This window comes from Oncorhynchus gorbuscha, linkage group LG10 (assembly GCF_021184085.1).
Source record: "Oncorhynchus gorbuscha isolate QuinsamMale2020 ecotype Even-year linkage group LG10, OgorEven_v1.0, whole genome shotgun sequence".
NCBI lineage: Eukaryota > Metazoa > Chordata > Actinopteri > Salmoniformes > Salmonidae > Oncorhynchus > Oncorhynchus gorbuscha.
In genome coordinates this window covers 49,457,621-49,474,978 of record NC_060182.1, presented here as the reverse complement: position 1 = coordinate 49,474,978, position 17,358 = coordinate 49,457,621, and the positions used below count along the sequence as shown (strand labels likewise).

The window sequence follows — 17,358 nt, the reverse complement described above, 5'->3', positions numbered from 1 at the left end:
TTACTCCAGATACCCAAAGAGGCCCTCATCCCAGTCATTCGCTGGAGAAAGAGACGGAAAAGAAATCGCAGAAAGAGATCGGGGTGCCTTGTGAGGACCCGCTGATGAGTGGCTAATTTTCCCTTGCCATCCGTACTACTGGCCAACGCACAATCGCTGGAAAATAAATTGGACGAGCTTAATGCAAGTATATCCTACCATCTGGACAATACCGTAATATCTTGTGTTTCACCGAGTGGTGGCTGAACGACGACGTGATCAACTCACAGCTGGCTTGTTACACACTGCATTGGCAGGATAGAACAGCAAGAAACACTGAAAAATGCCTGAAAGCACCAGCTGTTCCAGACGACTGTGTGATCACGCTCTCCGCAGCCGATGTGAGTAAGATCTTTAAACAGGTCAACATGGCCACAGGGCCAGAGGGATTACCTGGACGTGTAGTCCCAGCATGCGCTGAACAACTGGAAAGAGTGTTCACTGACATTGTTAAACCTCGCCCTGTCTGAGTCTGTAATATCAACATGTTTCAAGCAGATCACCATAGTCCCTGTGCCCAAGAACACTAAGGAAACCTGCCTAAATGACTACTGACCCGTAACACTCACGTCTGTGCTTTGAAAAGCTGGTCATGGCTCAGAACACCATTATCCCTCAGGGGTGCGTGCCCAGTCCCCTCCTGTATTCCCTGTTCACTCATGACTGCACAGCCAGGCACGACTCCAACACCATCATTAAGTTTGCCCGATGACACAACAGTGGTAGGCCTGATCACCGACAATGAGGAGACAGCATATAGGCAGGTAGTCAGAGACCTGGCCGTGTGATGCCTGGACAACAACCTCTCCCTCAACGCGATCAAGACTAAGAAGATGATTGTGGACTACAGGAAAAGGAGACCCGAGCATGCCCCCATTGTCATCGATGGGGCTGTAGTGGAGCAGGTTGAGAGCTTCAAGTGCATTGGTGTCCACATCGCAAACAAACTATCCTGGACCAAGCACACCAAGAGTCGTGAAGTGGGTACGACAAAACCTATTCCCCCTCAGGAGACAGAAAAGATTTGGCATGGGTCCTCAGATCCTCAAAAAGGTTCTACAGCTTCACCGAGAGCATCCTGACTGATTGCCTCACTGCCTGGCATGGCAACTGCCCGGCCTCCGACCGTAAGGAACTCGAGGGTAGTGCGTACAGCCCAGTACATCACTGGGGCCAAGCTTCCTGCCATCCAGGACCACTGTACCAGGCGGTGTCAGAGCAAGGGGCAAGTGGTACCGGAGCGCCAAGTCTAGGTCCAAGAGGCTTCTAAACAGTTTCTACCTCCAAGCCATAAGACTACTGAACATCTAATCAAATGGCCACCCAGACCACTTGCATTGTCCCCCCCCTCACACCGCTGCTACTGTTATTATTATCCATGCATAAGTCACTTTAATAACTCTACCCACATGTATACATTACCTCAATTACCTTGACTAACTGGTATTTAGCATCGCTATTGTTATTTTACTGCTGCTCTAATTAATTGTTACTTTTATTTCAGGTATTTTTCTTAAAACTGCATTATTGGTTAAGGGCTTGTAAGTAAGCGGTTCACTAAGATCTACACCTGCTATATTCAGCACGTGACAATTACAATTTGGTTCCTCTCACTGGTATAGTCACGGCCCTGCCTGATGCTAGAACCTTTGTGGACATGGAAGTATGTGTTTGTGTAATAGGACAGTTCCTTCTTCTCACTTCATATGACCTGACCTCGGCCGAATTCCTTACTTCTTTTTAATCCATGGCCGTCCTACCTTCAGGTGACTAAAAGCAGACTGTTGCCAACAGCCTCCCTCAAGAGTCATGATATTTAACCAAGTTTAACATGTTTGACAGAATGTAACATTTCTGCACTCCCTCGTCTCAGTCAGTAACTTTCCATACACCTAGTTCATAGCCATACTCCATTGACCCCAAAATACACATTCCTTATACAGTTATCAGTCAATTCTAGTCTGGTAACATGAATTACTATATTTCAAGACAGAATCCAACAGTATGTACTGACAAGTGACCTACTGGTTGTGTGTAGGTACTGACATGTGACCTACTGGTTGTGTGTAGGTACTGACATGTGACCTACTGGTTGTGTGTAGGTACTGACATGTGACCTACTGGTTGTGTGTAGGTACTGACATGTGACCTACTGGTTGTGTGTAGGTACTGACATGTGACCTAGTTGTTGTGTGTAGGTACTGACATGTGACCTACTGGTTGTGTGTAGGTACTGACATGTGACCTAGTTGTTGTGTGTATGTACTGACATGTGACCTAGTTGTTGTGTGTAGGTACTGACATGTGACCTAGTTGTTGTGTGTAGGTACTGACATGTGACCTACTGGTTGTGTGTAGGTACTGACATGTGACCTACTGGTTGTGTGTAGGTACTGACATGTGACCTACTGGTTGTGTGTAGGTACTGACATGTGACCTACTGGTTGTGTGTAGGTACTGACATGTGACCTACTGGTTGTGTGTAGGTACTGACATGTGACCTACTGGTTGTGTGTAGGTACTGACATGTGACCTACTGGTTGTGTGTAGGTACTGACATGTGACCTACTGGTTGTGTGTAGGTACTGACATGTGACCTACTGGTTGTGTGTAGGTACTGACATGTGACCTACTGGTTGTGTGTAGGTACTGACATGTGACCTACTGGTTGTGTGTAGGTACTGACATGTGACCTACTGGTTGTGTGTAGGTACTGACATGTGACCTACTGGTTGTGTGTAGGTACTGACATGTGACCTACTGGTTGTGTGTAGGTACTGACATGTGACCTACTGGTTGTGTGTATGTACTGACATGTGACCTACTGGTTGTGTGTAGGTACTGACATGTGACCTAGTTGTTGTGTGTATGAACTGACATGTGACCTAGTTGTTGTGTGTAGGTACTGACATGTGACCTAGTTGTTGTGTGTAGGTGTAACTGATAGATGCACACACACACACACGTGTGCAGTGGGAAAGTTGGGAAAGTAATCAGACCCCTTCCGTTTTTCCACATTGTTACAGCCTTATTCTAAAACGGATTAAATAAAATGTTTTTCTTCAATTTACACACAAATGCCCCATAATGACAAAGCAAAAAAAACAGGTTTTTAGAAATATTTGCAAATGTGTAAAAATTAAACAGAAATACCTCATTTACATAAGTATTCAGACCCTTTGCTATGAGACTCGAAATTGAGCTCAGGTGCATCCTGTTTCCATTGATCATCCTTTAGATGTTTCGACAACTTGACTGAAGTCCACCTGTGGTAAATTCAATTGATTGGACATTATTCGGAAAGGCACACACCTGTCTATATAAGGTCCCATAGTTGACAGTTCATGTCAGAGCAAAAACCAAGCCATGAGGTCGAAGGAATTGTCTGTAGAGTTCTGAGACATGATTGTCGGCAGCATTGAAGGTCCAAGAACACAGGGGCCTCCCTCAAATCATAAATGGAAGAAGCATGGAACCACCAAGACACTTCCTAGAGCTGACCACCCGGGCAAACTGATTAATTGGGGGAGAAGGGTCTTGGAGATTCAGAATTCCTCTGTGGATATGGGAGAACCTTCCAGAAGGACAACCATCTCTGCAGCACTCCACCAATCAGGTCTTTATGGTAGAGTGGCCAGACGAAAGCCACTCCTCAGTAAAAGGAACATCACAGCCAACTTGGAGTTTGCCAAAAGGCACCTAAAGACTCCCAGACCATGATAAACAAGACTCTGGTCTGATGAAACCAAGATTGAACTCTTTGGCCAAAAGCCAAGCGTCACGTCTGGAGGAAACCTGGCACCATCCCTACGATGAAGCATTGTGGTGGCAGCATCATGCTGTGGGGATGTTTTTTAGCGGCAGGGACTGGGAGACTAGTCAGGATCGAGGGAAAGATGAACGGAGCAAAGTACAGAGATCCTTGATGAAAAGCGCTCTGGAGCAGGTCAGGACCTCAGACGGGCAAAAGTTCAACTTCCAACAGGACAATGACCCTAACCACACAACAAGACAACGCAGGAGTGGCTTCGGAACAAGTCTCTGAATGTCCTTGAGTGGTCCAGCCAGAGACCAGACTTGAACCAAGTCTAACATCTCTGGAGAGACTTAAAAATAGCTGCGCAGCAACGCTACCCATTCAACCTGTCAGAGCATGAGAAGATCTGCAGAGAAGAATGGGAGAAACTCCACAAATACAGGTGTGCCAAGCTTGTAGCATCATACCCAAGAAGACTCTCTGCCGAAGGGTCTTCACAAAGTACTGAGGGTCTGAATACTTATGCAAGTGTGATATTTCAGTTGGTTCTTTCTAATAAATTTGCCACAATTAAAAATAAAAAAAATCGACTTTGTCATTGGAGGGCATTGTGTGCAGACTGAGGGAAAAAAAATGATTTAATACATTTTAGAATAAGACTGTAACAGATGGTCAAGCTCAACACAGATAAGATCCAATCCAATCAAGCTATCAAATAGCTTTGCCCCGCTTGAGACGGGCGTACCAGCCCCAGGAGTCAGCACTGGGAGTATACCACTAGACAGTGCCCGCCCAGTGGCACCTTACCCCACAGCTACCACAGTTCAGCAGGTGACTCAAGACAGAAGGGTCTCAGGCCATCTTCCACCTTCTTGGGGTTTCCGAAGCCATACGCTGTTGCAGGTGCAAATAGTCAGGCTAGCCTGGCTCAAACCCATCATCCCCCCTGCCTGAGGCAGTCCCATTCCGCTCCTCTTCTTCCTCCCCCATCAGATTCCATCATGACCACCATCATTGTGGGTAGATCGATGGCGAGAGATTTTGGCCTGCCTACGGTCTGTGGAACAGAATAATTCTTGCTGGTGTTATTGAAAGGGTTCAGAACATTTTTCCAGCAACATTAAACTGTTTTAGAGACTGAAGGACAAGGTCTGGTAGTGCTCCAGTCCCAGCAACATCAACCTGTTTTAGAGACTGACAGACAGGGTCTGGTAGTGTGCCAGTCCCAGCAACATCAACCTGTTTCAGAGACTGACAGACAGGGTCTGGTAGAGCTCCAGACCCAGCAACATCAACCTGTTTTAGAGACTGAAGGACAGGGTCTGGTAGTGCTCCAGTTCTCCCTGTCAGAATAAGCAATAGAGGAAAGCATATAAACTCCTGTAGAAATGGAACTATGGTTATTGTGAGTAAACTAATTTATGTTCCTCTAACTCCGCCTTCTAGTGAGTTTATACAACATCCTACCATTCTGATAGATAAGAGTGTCAGAAAAAGTGGTTGTAACATTAATAACATCAATATATTGTTAAGGTTGTTAAGAATTTGGCCCACACTCATTGAATACGGCACTTTTAAAAGGTTGTTAGAGCAATCACTAATAAAGCCATTCTTGTGAATGACCTCATTACTGAGTGCAAAGTCGATCGCATGTTTCTCACTGAAACATGGCTGTTAGACTGTTGTGCCGCTATTGAAGCCTCCCCATGGGATAACTAGCTTTTCACTCTACTGTATCAGAAAAAAGGAAAAGCCTTTCTGTTTTACTAATCCACTCCGCTATAAGACCATCTCATTTGGCAACTGTGGGTCTTTTGACCATCATGCCATACTGTTTACATGTCAGCCACCAGTGCTGGCTCTATCCCTGTATAGGCCACCAAAGCAGTGGTGGTTGCATATTGTTATATCGATGTTGTTTTATGAAATAGAGAAAGGTTATTAGGACCCACTCTCTCCCTTTGAGTTAACTGAGAAGAGTATTTTGAAGCGTGGGCTGGCATCTGTTAACGAGGTGGCTTCCACTTTAGCTTCCTGCAGATAGTCTGGGCGTCAAGGGAAATGGGTTTTTCTACAGACAGCTTGAGCTGACAATGACTTGGTGATAAAAACCTAAAGTTGGCATTCCATAGACAAGATGTGGTTTGTGTGACCCGAGAGAGATAGCCTGGAAGAGTTTAGAACAATGCCTCATCTTCCTGGCATCTGGGAAACTAAGCCAGGTTGAGGGTAAAATACCATCCTTTGTAGATAACCAAGGTGGCTTAAGAGAGTTGGAACTAAGTCTGACTCAGCATTTTTAGGTCCTATACAACATCTGTTTGGTTCATTATCAGTTAGGTTCTAAGCCCAACGTCGACAGTTTCATTATTGCAATAATTAATCGATATTGAATAAAGATGATTGTTTGAAGAAATGACAAAGTCTCTCTCACTTGAATAGAATATTCCACCACATTTCTCTGAACAATTGTCCTTGAGAACTAGGATAAAATTATTCTGTTGGGCGATTTTAATATTAATGTTGACAAAGAGACTGACTCCAAGGCCATTGATTTTATGAATCTTTTGAGCTCTGTGGACTTTATCCAACATGTTACGTGCTTCTACACCTGCATTGGTTACTGTTTGGAGTTTTAAGCTGGGTTTCTGTACAGCACTTTGAGATATCAGCTGATGTACGAAGGGCTATATAAATAAATTTGATTTGATTTACTGGGTCCATCCCTAACTTCAGCCATACTCTGAACCTGGTTATTACCAAGGAGCTTTCTATTGACATATCCTCTACTGTTGATATTAGTTTAGCTGATCATCACGCTTTATTTACTACATTGTTGCCCACAGCCCAAGGTAATACTGAACAAACCATTTAGAAACGCTATCTTACCTCTGAAGTTGCTAAAGAGCTTTTTGTGTGTGTATGAATAATACACCATCACCTTCCTCATGATGATTTAGTTGATAACTTCAATATCAAATTAAGGGCAACCATTGATGCCATAGCTCCAGTAAGGTTGAAAAGGACACATCCAAACAGAGAGCCCTGTATAGGACACCAAAGTACTGCCTTAACTGATTTCTCAGAACTATTGTACATTGTCCTTGAGAACAATGACAAAATCACAGATGAGTGAGGAAACAAAATCATCGAAAAACACATTTCAGAAAGGCAGAACGTCAGTGTTGCAGGTCCATTATGATATTCTGAGCAAGGCAACTTGGCAATTAGAAATGACAGATGGGCACATTTTTCTAACTTGATCATTAATAAATCAGAATCATTTGAGAGTGCTATTCAACCATAGATGACCTGATAAATCCTACCCCCACAAGCCTGAACTTTACTCCACATCTAAATGTGATGAGTTTACTGCATATTTCAGAGATAAGATAAAACATTAGGCTGGGTGCCAGTCAAGCCAGACCTGAAGTTTGATGTTATGTGACCTAGCCTACCACGCAAAGGCATTATGGAGTTACTTTCCCTGTTTGAAACATGCTCAGGAAAGTGATATCACAACTTAAACCTTCGACCTGCCTTCTCGATCCTATCACCACCACCTTCAGAACAGCTTTAAATTGCATATTTGAAGAATTGCAAGCTATTGCTAAGCACTCCCTGCTCACAGGCACTTTCCCCACTGTACTAAAAACTGCTATGGTGAAACACCTGCTGAAGAAAAGTCAAATTGATTATTCAGCTCTTATTAAGTGTCGGCCAATCTCTAAACTTCCATTCTTAAGCTAAATTATGGAGAAATTGGTTTTCAAACAGCCAAATGTATTTATTTATTTTTTAAATTGTGCCCACCACAGCACAGCCTTAGTTAAAGTTGTAAATTACCTTAGAGCCAACAAATGCCAAACAGCTCTCTGTCCTTCTTCTCTTGGATTTAACCTCTAGTGACACCCCATCCCGTCTAGTGACACTAATTAGCATAATCACAAATGAAATATATTGAGACACAGCTTAGCCTTTTGTTAATCACCCTGTCATCTCAGATTTTCAAAATATGCTTTACAGCCAAAGTAGACAAGCATTTGTGTAAGTTTATCGATAGCCAAGCATAGCATTTTGTTCAGCTAGCAGCAGGTAACTTGGTTACGGAAATCAGAAAAGCAATCAAATTAAATAGTTTACCTTTGATGAGCTTCGGATGTTTTCACTCACAAGACTCGCAGTTAGATAGCAAATGTTCCTTTTTTCCAAAAATATTATTTTTGTAGGCGAAATAGCTCCGTTTGTTCTTCACATTTGGCTGAGAAATCGCCCGGAAATTGCAGTCACGAAAACGGCGAAGAATATTCCAAATTAGCTCCATAATATCGACAGAAACATGGCAAACGTTGTTTATAATCAATCCTCAAGGTGTTTTTCAAATATCTATTCGATAATATATCCATCGGGACAATTCGTTTTTCAGTAGGACCGATTGGAGTAATGGCTACCTCTGTATTTTATGCGAGAGTCACCCTGGGAGCCATCAGGTGACCACTTGCGCAATGTAGCCGCTTACGGGTATTCTTCAACATAAATGCGTAAAACTACATCACAACGCTGTAGACACCTTGGGGAATACGGAGAAAGAGTAATCTGGTTGATAGCCCATTCACTGCTCAATAGGGACTCATTGGAACGCAGCGCTTTCAAAACAGGAGGCACTTCCGGATTGGATTTTTCTCAGGCTTCCGCCTGTAACATCAGTTCTGTTGTATTCACAGACAATATTTTTACAGTTTTTTGAAACTTTAGTGTTTTCTATCCTACGCTGCCAATTATATGCATATTCTAGCATCTTGTCCTGATAAAATATCCCATTTAAAAACGGGAAAGTTTTTTCCCCATAAATTAAAATATTGCCCCCTAGTCTTAAAAGGTATTCGACACTGTTGACCATTATGTCCTTCTGGACAGGCTGGAGAGGTGGGTTGACTTCTCCAGTCCAGCTCTAAATTGGTTTAGGACCCATTTAACCGGTCAAGAGTTTTTCCACCATTGGTGTACATAACTCAGAAAATACATAACACATCACGTTCCACATGGTTCAGTACGGTTCAGTAGGTTACCCATTGGCAGCATTATCAGAAAGCACGGCATTGATTTAACGCTACGCAGATTATACACAACTTTGCATTTGTGTCACCATAGGATTTTAGCTCCACAAATAAGACTATTAGTGATTTAAATACTTGAATGGCTCACAACTTCCTCCAGCTAAATCAAGACAAGACCAAGGTACTTATTATTGGAGCCAAAGGACAGAGAGAATCTTCACACAGGAATGTGAACAAAATAGACTGAGGAACATTGCCATGGTGCAGCCGTTTCTATCTCAGGCTGAAAGACTCATCCATGCTTTTATTACAAGCAGGCTTGACTACTGTAATGCTCTTCTGTCTGGTCTACCGCAGAAAGCCATTGGTCAACTGCAAAACATACAGAATGCTGCAGCACGGATAATGACTTTGACCAGACAGAAGTTTTAGAATTGATTTTAATATTTTGTTTTTAAAGCAATTCACGATTGTACACCCCAATAGATGTGTATTTATTAGGGATCGCCATTAGCAGCTAGTCTTCCTGGGGTGCAAACACATTAAGGCACTTACATTACATATCAAACAAAGTCTAACAAAAGCCCCCCCCCCAATGTTATCAATTCCTCTGAATGAATGTCCTCTACAAGCGTGCTGAAAGTCAATTTGTTTACTCTAAAAATAGCATAGTATCTGGTCAAACTATTTTTTCCGGAAGTTTTACTAAGGGTTGTAAACAGGCTGTTGGGTCGGCTATTTGAGCCAGTAAAGGGGACTTCACTATTCCTGGGTAGCGGAATGACTTTTGCTTCCCTCCAGGCCTGAGGGTACACACTTTCTAGTAGACTTAAACTGAAGATATGGCAAATAGGGGCAATATCGTTCACCATTATCCTCAGTAATTTTCCATCCAGATTGTCAGACCTGGTGGCTTGTCATTGTTGATAAACAATAATATAATAATAATAATAATAAATGCCATTTAGCAGACGCTTTTATCCAAAGTGACTTACAGTCATGTGTGCATACATTCTACGTATGGGTGGTCCCGGGGATCGAACCCACTACCCTGGCGTTACAAGCGCCATGCTCTACCAACTGAGCTACAGAAGGACCACAATAATAATAATAGTTTTACCTCTTCCACACTCACTTTACAGAATTCAAAAGAACAATGCTTGTCTTTCATAATTTGGTCAGATTAACAGTACCAGTCAAATTGACACACCTACTCTTTATATCCTACATTGTAGAATAATAGTGAAGACGTCACAACTATGAAATAACACATACAGAATCATGTAGTAGGCAAAAAAAAGTTACATCAAAATATACTTTTATATTTCTTCAAAGCAGCCACCCTTCGCCTTGACAGCATTCTCTCAAGCAGCTTCACCTGGAATGCTTTTCCAACAGTCTTGAAGGAGTTCACACATATGCTGAGCACTTGTTGCCTGCTTTTACTTCAATCTAAGGTCCAACTCATCTCATACCATCTCAATTGGGTCGAGGTCGAGTGATTGTGGAGGCCAGGTCATCTGATGCAGCTCTCCATCACTCTCCTTCTTGGTCAAATAGCTCTTACACCGGCTGGAGGTGTGTTGGGCCATTGTCCTGTTGAAAAACAAAACGATAGTGGGACTAAGTGCAAATCAGATGGGATGGCATATCGCTGCAGAATGCTGTGGTAGCCATGCTGGTTAAGTGTGCCTTGAATTCTAAATCAATCAGAGACAGTGTCACCAGCAAAGCACACCCACACCATCACACCTCCTCCCCCATGATGGGAACCACACATGCAGAGATCATCCGTTCACCTACTCTGCGTCTCAAAGACATGGCGGTTAGAATCAAAAATCTTACATGTGGACTCAGACCAAATGTCAGATTTCTATCGGTTTAATGTCCATTGCTCCTCTTTCTTAGCCCAAGCAAGTCTCTAATTATTGGTGTCCTTTAGCAGTGGTTTCATTGCAGAAATTTGACCATGAAGGCCTGATTCAACAGCCTCCTCTGAACAGTTGATGTTGAGATGTGTGTTATTGTGAAGCATTTATTTGGGCTGCAATTTCTGAGGCTGGTAACTCTAATGAACGTATCCTCTGCAGCAGAGGTAACTCTGGGTCTTCCTTTCCTGTGGCGGTCCTCATGAGAGCCAGTTTCATCATAGCGCTTGATGGTTTTTGCGACTGCACTTGAAGAAACTTTCAAAGTTGTTGAAATGTTCCGTATTCACACTGACCTTCATGTCTTAAAGTAATGGACTGTCGTTTCTCTTTGCTTATATTTGACCAAATAGGGCCATCTTCTGCATACAACCGCTACCTTGTCACAAAGGATTGGCTGAAATGCATTAAGGAAAGAAATTGTACAAAATGTACTTTTAACAAGGCACACCTGTTGATTGAAATGCATTCCTCATGAAGCTGGTTGAGAGAATGCCAAGAGTGCGCAAAGCTGTTAAAGGCAAAGAGTGACTACTTTGAAGAATCTCAAATATATATTGATTTGATTAACACATTTTTGGTTACTACATGATTCCAGGTGTGTTATTTCATAGTTGATGTCTTCACTATTATTCTACAAATGTAGAAAATAGTAAAAATAAAGAAAAACCCTGGAATGAGTATGTCTGTCCAAAGTTGTGACAGGTACTGTACATGGATGTGTAGTGTCAGCATGTATTCCTGGCATGTCATTCCTTAATATATAATTAAGGTAGTTGGCAATATCAGTGGAGTGTGTGATGAATGAGCCATCTGATTCAATGAATGGAGCAAAGTTTGCGTTTTTTCTCCCAAAATGTCATTTAAAAAGGTGCTCTAAAGCTTGTTGCTATCATTCTTTAAAGGATGTATTTTTGTTTCATAGTATAGTCATTTTAGACACATGATTTCTCAATTTGCAATACGTTTGCCAATGGGTTGTGCTGCCAGACTATTTGCCTTTCACTTCATTCCTCTCCACCATACAATTGTTAAATTCCTCATCAATCCAAGGGGTTTTAACACAGTCATTTTCTTAATGGGTGCGTGGTTAGTCATTGGAATATACAATTTTATAAATGTGTCAAGTGCAGCATCTGGTTGTTCCTCATTACACACCACAGACCAGTAAATATGTTTTACATGATCAACATAAGATTCACTACAAAACATGTCAGACATGCTTCTGAGTTGTGTACCCAGTTTGTCGTGCAGATCCTCTGGCATTTTAACTATCCCAAAGCCTAGGACCAAGAAGCAAGTAGAGGCAAGCCTTACTAAGCCCCCAGCTTCTGGAAAAGTCTGCCAGAGAACCTGAGGGGGGCAAACTGGACATTTTTAAATGGAGATCTTAAAACACCTTTTTAGCTTTTGAAAAGCTTGTCTTTTCCTGATGGCAGCCTTTATTAATTCAGTCATCCAGGGCTTGTCTAACGTCGAACGTCTCCACCTTTGCAACGATGCTCTCCACACCTCATATGGCAGACCAGTCAGTACTGAAACTACATCATGCAAAGGCCTCCTTTCTGTTCTGGGTTACCAGACGTCCTTTTTCCCTCTGCACCTCGCTTCTCCCTCCTGATGTGGTGTTTGGGGAGAACAGCAGACACTAGTGATCACTGGATCCAAGAGGAGCAAGTACAGTGAGGGTGTTGTAGAGATATTTGTAATGATCAGAGTCCACTCTGGTCTCGTCTTTGACCACTTGTTTCATGTCTGGCGGGGAGTTTGTCAGCATCTGGATGGGCAAATTAAAGTCTCCACACAGGATGAGACGCATTTGGGGATAGGACATCCTGATCACATCAAGTGTTGATGAGATAATCCACAGTGTTCTGCTATAGTGTTTTCTTACTTGCCCCTGGTTGATTGCAGAGTACTCAAACTACCAGAGCTGAAACTGAGCTGGGGAGTCATTTAGGACAGAGCTGAAGCAACAAACTCAAATTAGTCTTTCTCTATGTCAGTTCTTCTCTCTGCCTGCATACTGTGGTTCACACACTTTCTCTAGGTCAGTTCTCTCTTCCTGCATACGTTGGTTCACACCTCTTTCTCTAGGTCAGTTCTTCTCTCTGCCTGCATACTGTGGTTCACACTCTTTCTCTAGGTCAGTTCTTCTCTCTGCCTGCATACTGTGGTTCACACTCTTTCTCTAGGTCAGTTCTTCTCTCTGCCTGCATACTGTGGTTCACACTCTTTCTCTCGGTCAGTTCTCTCTGCCTGCATTCTGTGGTTCACACCTCTTTCTATAGGTCAGTTCTCTCTGCCTGCATACTGTGGTTCACATACATAGTCACACGTGTTCCTCTCATCCCCTCTGGACCTGTCAATTCTGAACATCTGACAGTCTTGAATGAAAAGAGATTCATCTGGGATATTTTCGTGGGCCCAAGTTTCAGTGACACATCGATTGTCTGCATTTTCTGATGGAAAAAGCAGTTCAAATTCATCCAATGATCTTGAATAACAAACAAGCACAGTGTCAGTCTCTGGGGCATTTCTGGACGTATTTGTGACATCACATTGCGAGTCTCTGGGGCATTTCTGGATGTATTTGTGACATCACATAATTCCGTTAGAACTCTGTATTCACGTGAGAGATTGTGTTTTTGATGTATTTTAGGTCTTTTACCTTCTATTGTCAATATTTTCCTCGGTCTGCCCTTACCAGCTGTAATCCCTCTCACCCGGCTTCTTGCCGCATTATCCCGAAGGTGCAGTGCCAGTGAAGGTGCATGTTGTTTATATATCCATAGAAAATGAGTATTGAGTATTCCACAACATTTGTACAATTCATTGGTATCAAAGCCATGAAGTATGCAGTGTGACTAAAAAAACATTTCAAACATGAGGTGGACATCGATCCCTCACACACCAGCAGCATACCACCCTAAATACCACTGCTGGCTTGCTTCTGAAGCTAAGCAGGGTTGGTCCTGGTCAATCCCTGGATGGGAGACCATATGCTGCTGGAAGTGGTGTTGGAGGGCCAGTAGGAGGCACTCTTTCCTCTGGTCTAAAAAAATATCCCAATGCCCCTACACTGCCGTATGTAGGGTGCCGTCTTTCGGAAGGGACGTTAAACGGGTGTCCTAACTCTGAGGTCATTAAAGATCCCATGGCACTTATCGTAAGAGTAGGGGTGTTAACCCCGGTGTCCTGGCTAAATTCCCAATCTGGACCTCAAACCGTCACGGTCACCTAATAATCCCCAGTTTACAATTGGCTTATTCCTCCTCTCCCATGTAACTATCCCCCAGGTCGTTGCTGCAAATGAGAATGTGTTCTCAGTCAACTTACCTGGTAAAATAACAGATAAATAAAATAAACTTTCTGTATGATTGGCAATAGCATGATAGATTTTTGAGTCTACATTTCTTCCACATCCTACCTGATCCACTCAGAACTGAACGTCTTGGCAGTATAGGGGCTACGGGTCGGTTTTGAAAAGATCGAACCGAGTTGCTCACCTCTTTTCACAGGAGGCAGTGTCGATGTCCATGCTCTGAGATCTGGACAGACTCTGGGTCTCCAGGCTGTTGGAGGGAGAGCTGGAGAGGGAGCTCACACCCTCGCTGCTCTGACTGCGGTACGCCACACCTGAGACAGGAACGTCAGGGGGAAAAAAACAAATAAGCAAGGGCAACAGAATGAGATTATTTTTTTCAAATGGCACCCAATTCCCTGTATAATATAGGCCGTGGTCAAAAGTGGCACATGACAGTGCATTCAAAGCTCTTCACTTTTTCCAATTTGTTACAGTACAACCATGTTATAATATATATATTAACACACAATGACAAAGCAAAAACAGGTTTAGAAATGTCAGCAAATGTATTAAACAAAAAAACAGACTTATTACATTTAGATAAGGATTCAGACCCTTCAGTCAGTCCTTTGTTGAAGCACCTTTGGCAGCGATTACAGCCTCGAGTCTTCTTGGGTGTGACCCTACAACCTTGGCACACCTGTATTTGGGGAGTTTCTCCCATTCTTCTCTGCAGATCCTCTCAAGCTCTGTCAGGTTAGATGGGGAGTGTCGCTTCACAGCTATATTCAGGTCTCTCCAGAGATGTTAGATCGGGTTCAAGTCTGGGGCCTGGCTGCGCGACTCAAGGACATTCAGAGACTTGTCCTTAAGCCACTCCAGCATTGTCTTGGCAGTGTGCTTAAGGTCGTTGAAAGGTGAACTTTTGCCCCAGTCGGAGGTCCTGAGCGTAGTGGAGCAGGTTTTCATCAAGGATATCGCTGTACTTTCTGCTGTTCAAATTCCCTCGATCCTGACTAGTCTCCCAGTTGCTGCCGCTGAAAAAAATCTCCACAGCAAAATGCTGCCACCACCATGCTTCACCGTAGGGATGGAGCCAGGTTTCTTCCAGATGTGATGCTTTGCATTCAGGCCAAAGAGTTCAACCTTGGTTTCATCAGACAAGAGAGTCTTGTCATGGTCTGAGAATCATTTAGGTGCCTTTTGTCAAACTCCAAGCTGGCTGTCATGTGCCTTTTACTGGGGAGTGGCTTCTGTCTGGCTACTCTACCATAATGGCCTGATTGGTAGAGTGCTGCAGAGAGGGTTGTCCTTCTGGAAGGTTCTCCCATCTCCACAGATGAATTCTGGAGCTCAGTCAGAGTGGCCATCGGGTTCTTGGTCACCTCCCTGACCAAAGACAGCTATTAGGAAGAGTCTTAGTGGTTCTAAACTTCTTCCATTTAAGAATGGAGGCCACAGTGTCTTGGAGCTCTATGGACAAGTCCTTCGACCTCATGGCTTGGTTTTTGCTCTAAAAGCACTGTCAAGTGTGGGATCTTATATAAACAGGTGTGTGCCTTTCCAAATCATGTCCAATCAATTGAATTTACCACAGGTGAACTCCAAATCAAGTTGTAGAAACATCAAGGATGATCAATGGAAACAGGATGTACCCGAGCTCCCAGCTAGATATTGTATAACTAGTAAGTTAACTGTCCAAAATGTGCTAAATGCTGTGCAGTTGTGCATTTGGGTTGCTCATTTAGAAACTAGTTAGCTATCTAGATAAGTGGTTAGCTTCTTCCAAACCAGGTTTTGCTTGGTAACAGCAGAGAATCCCCTCCTGGATTAAGAGCCTTGATGTCTAATATTTGCTTTATGTAAGCAGCAACCTGAGTAGCATTTTTTGTGATACTAGTATAACTATGAGCTGGGATGTTTGTCCTGCAAATACTTTAGGTCAGATTCTATCAAATGTTTGCAATGCACTCATTAGCATTCTCTATGGGATTTTACATGTACTTGTTAGCATTACTAACCTTTAGATTACAATAGCACCCCTTGTGTTCAGTGCCGGTATTACTGAATATCCCAGCATGGCATGAGGTCGGTATGAAGGTATGACAATCTGGATACCACCCAAGCCTAGCCTACGGTCAAGTTAACAGGTTGTTAGCTAGCTAGGTAACATGACTGAACAACGTTTGTTATCGAAACAATAATTAGCAAACCGGGAATGTTATTTTTTATTTTTTAAGTAATGAGTAATGTTTATGTTTAAACTGGTTTTGCTGTAAAGCTGCAAGCCTTTGCTCCATTTCCCCCCTTGTCTACTCAAGACTGGTTATAACAGGCGATGGATACAATGTATCTACTTTGCTCGCTCTGCTCCAATGTAACAAATATAACAATTGAAGGCTCATCAGGGTCTGCATACCTGCCGTCAGTATGCCGCCAGCTGGTTGATTACAGCTGCCACGTGATATGCGCATGAAATTGAAGTGGATATTATTGGACCGGCACATTCAAGAGACTCGTGGCTGTTGCTTCAATTCAACTGAATTTATAAACAAACTGACTAGGGCAGTTTGGTAGGGCAGAAAAAAAGAAAACAAAATGGATAATATATCATATGATCTAAAATGTTGGTATTAAAAGTATCATGATGTTTTGGTACTGTGATATTACTGTGGTGCCGGTATAACGTGCAACACTAGTGGAAAGTACACATTTGTAAATAAGCTCAATACAACACGACTAAGAAGTGAAGTATTTTGTCCTAAGTGGTGCTTTTTACTAGCCAGTGACGTCTGTGAACTTGACCTATTCTCCTAATTATGGCTGACAACAAAAACACAGGCATTCTCTGCATGTAGAAGGCTGAGGCTGAAACATCCATACAGGGCAAATAAAGGAATTTTATTGAAGTTTATCCTCATGTGTGCCGTCCATTTAATTCACTATTTAGCATACACCAATGCCTTTATACCAAGAAATAGCAGTCTGACAAAACTTGCTTAGCTTCCAACGTAGGAGACTGTGTGAAAGCTAGCTAAATAACGCACTATAGAAATTCAGCCAAAAGTGTAGTCGTCTTTAAAAGGGATAGCGCTGTCCTGGCAATTAAGCCCTTTTTTCTACTTCCCCAGAGTCAGATGAACTCATGGATAATATCTTCATGTCTCTGCGTGCAGTTTGAAGCAACTTGTGTGCAATGACTATGTCCATGAGAACAGCTAGATAGTTAGACAGTTAGCAATGGCTCATGAAACAACCTTCAACTTCCTT

General features: G+C 42.8%; 1 protein-coding gene across 1 annotated transcript in view; it reads right to left on the bottom strand.

Moving 5' to 3' along the window:
• The window catches only part of LOC124046902 (ubiquitin conjugation factor E4 B-like), a 71,181-nt gene that overhangs the window by 51,308 nt on the left and 2,515 nt on the right, over nt 1-17,358 (bottom strand). The window contains 1 exon segment of the mRNA XM_046367672.1: nt 14,291-14,420. Within this exon segment, the coding sequence (XP_046223628.1) occupies nt 14,291-14,420 (130 nt within the window).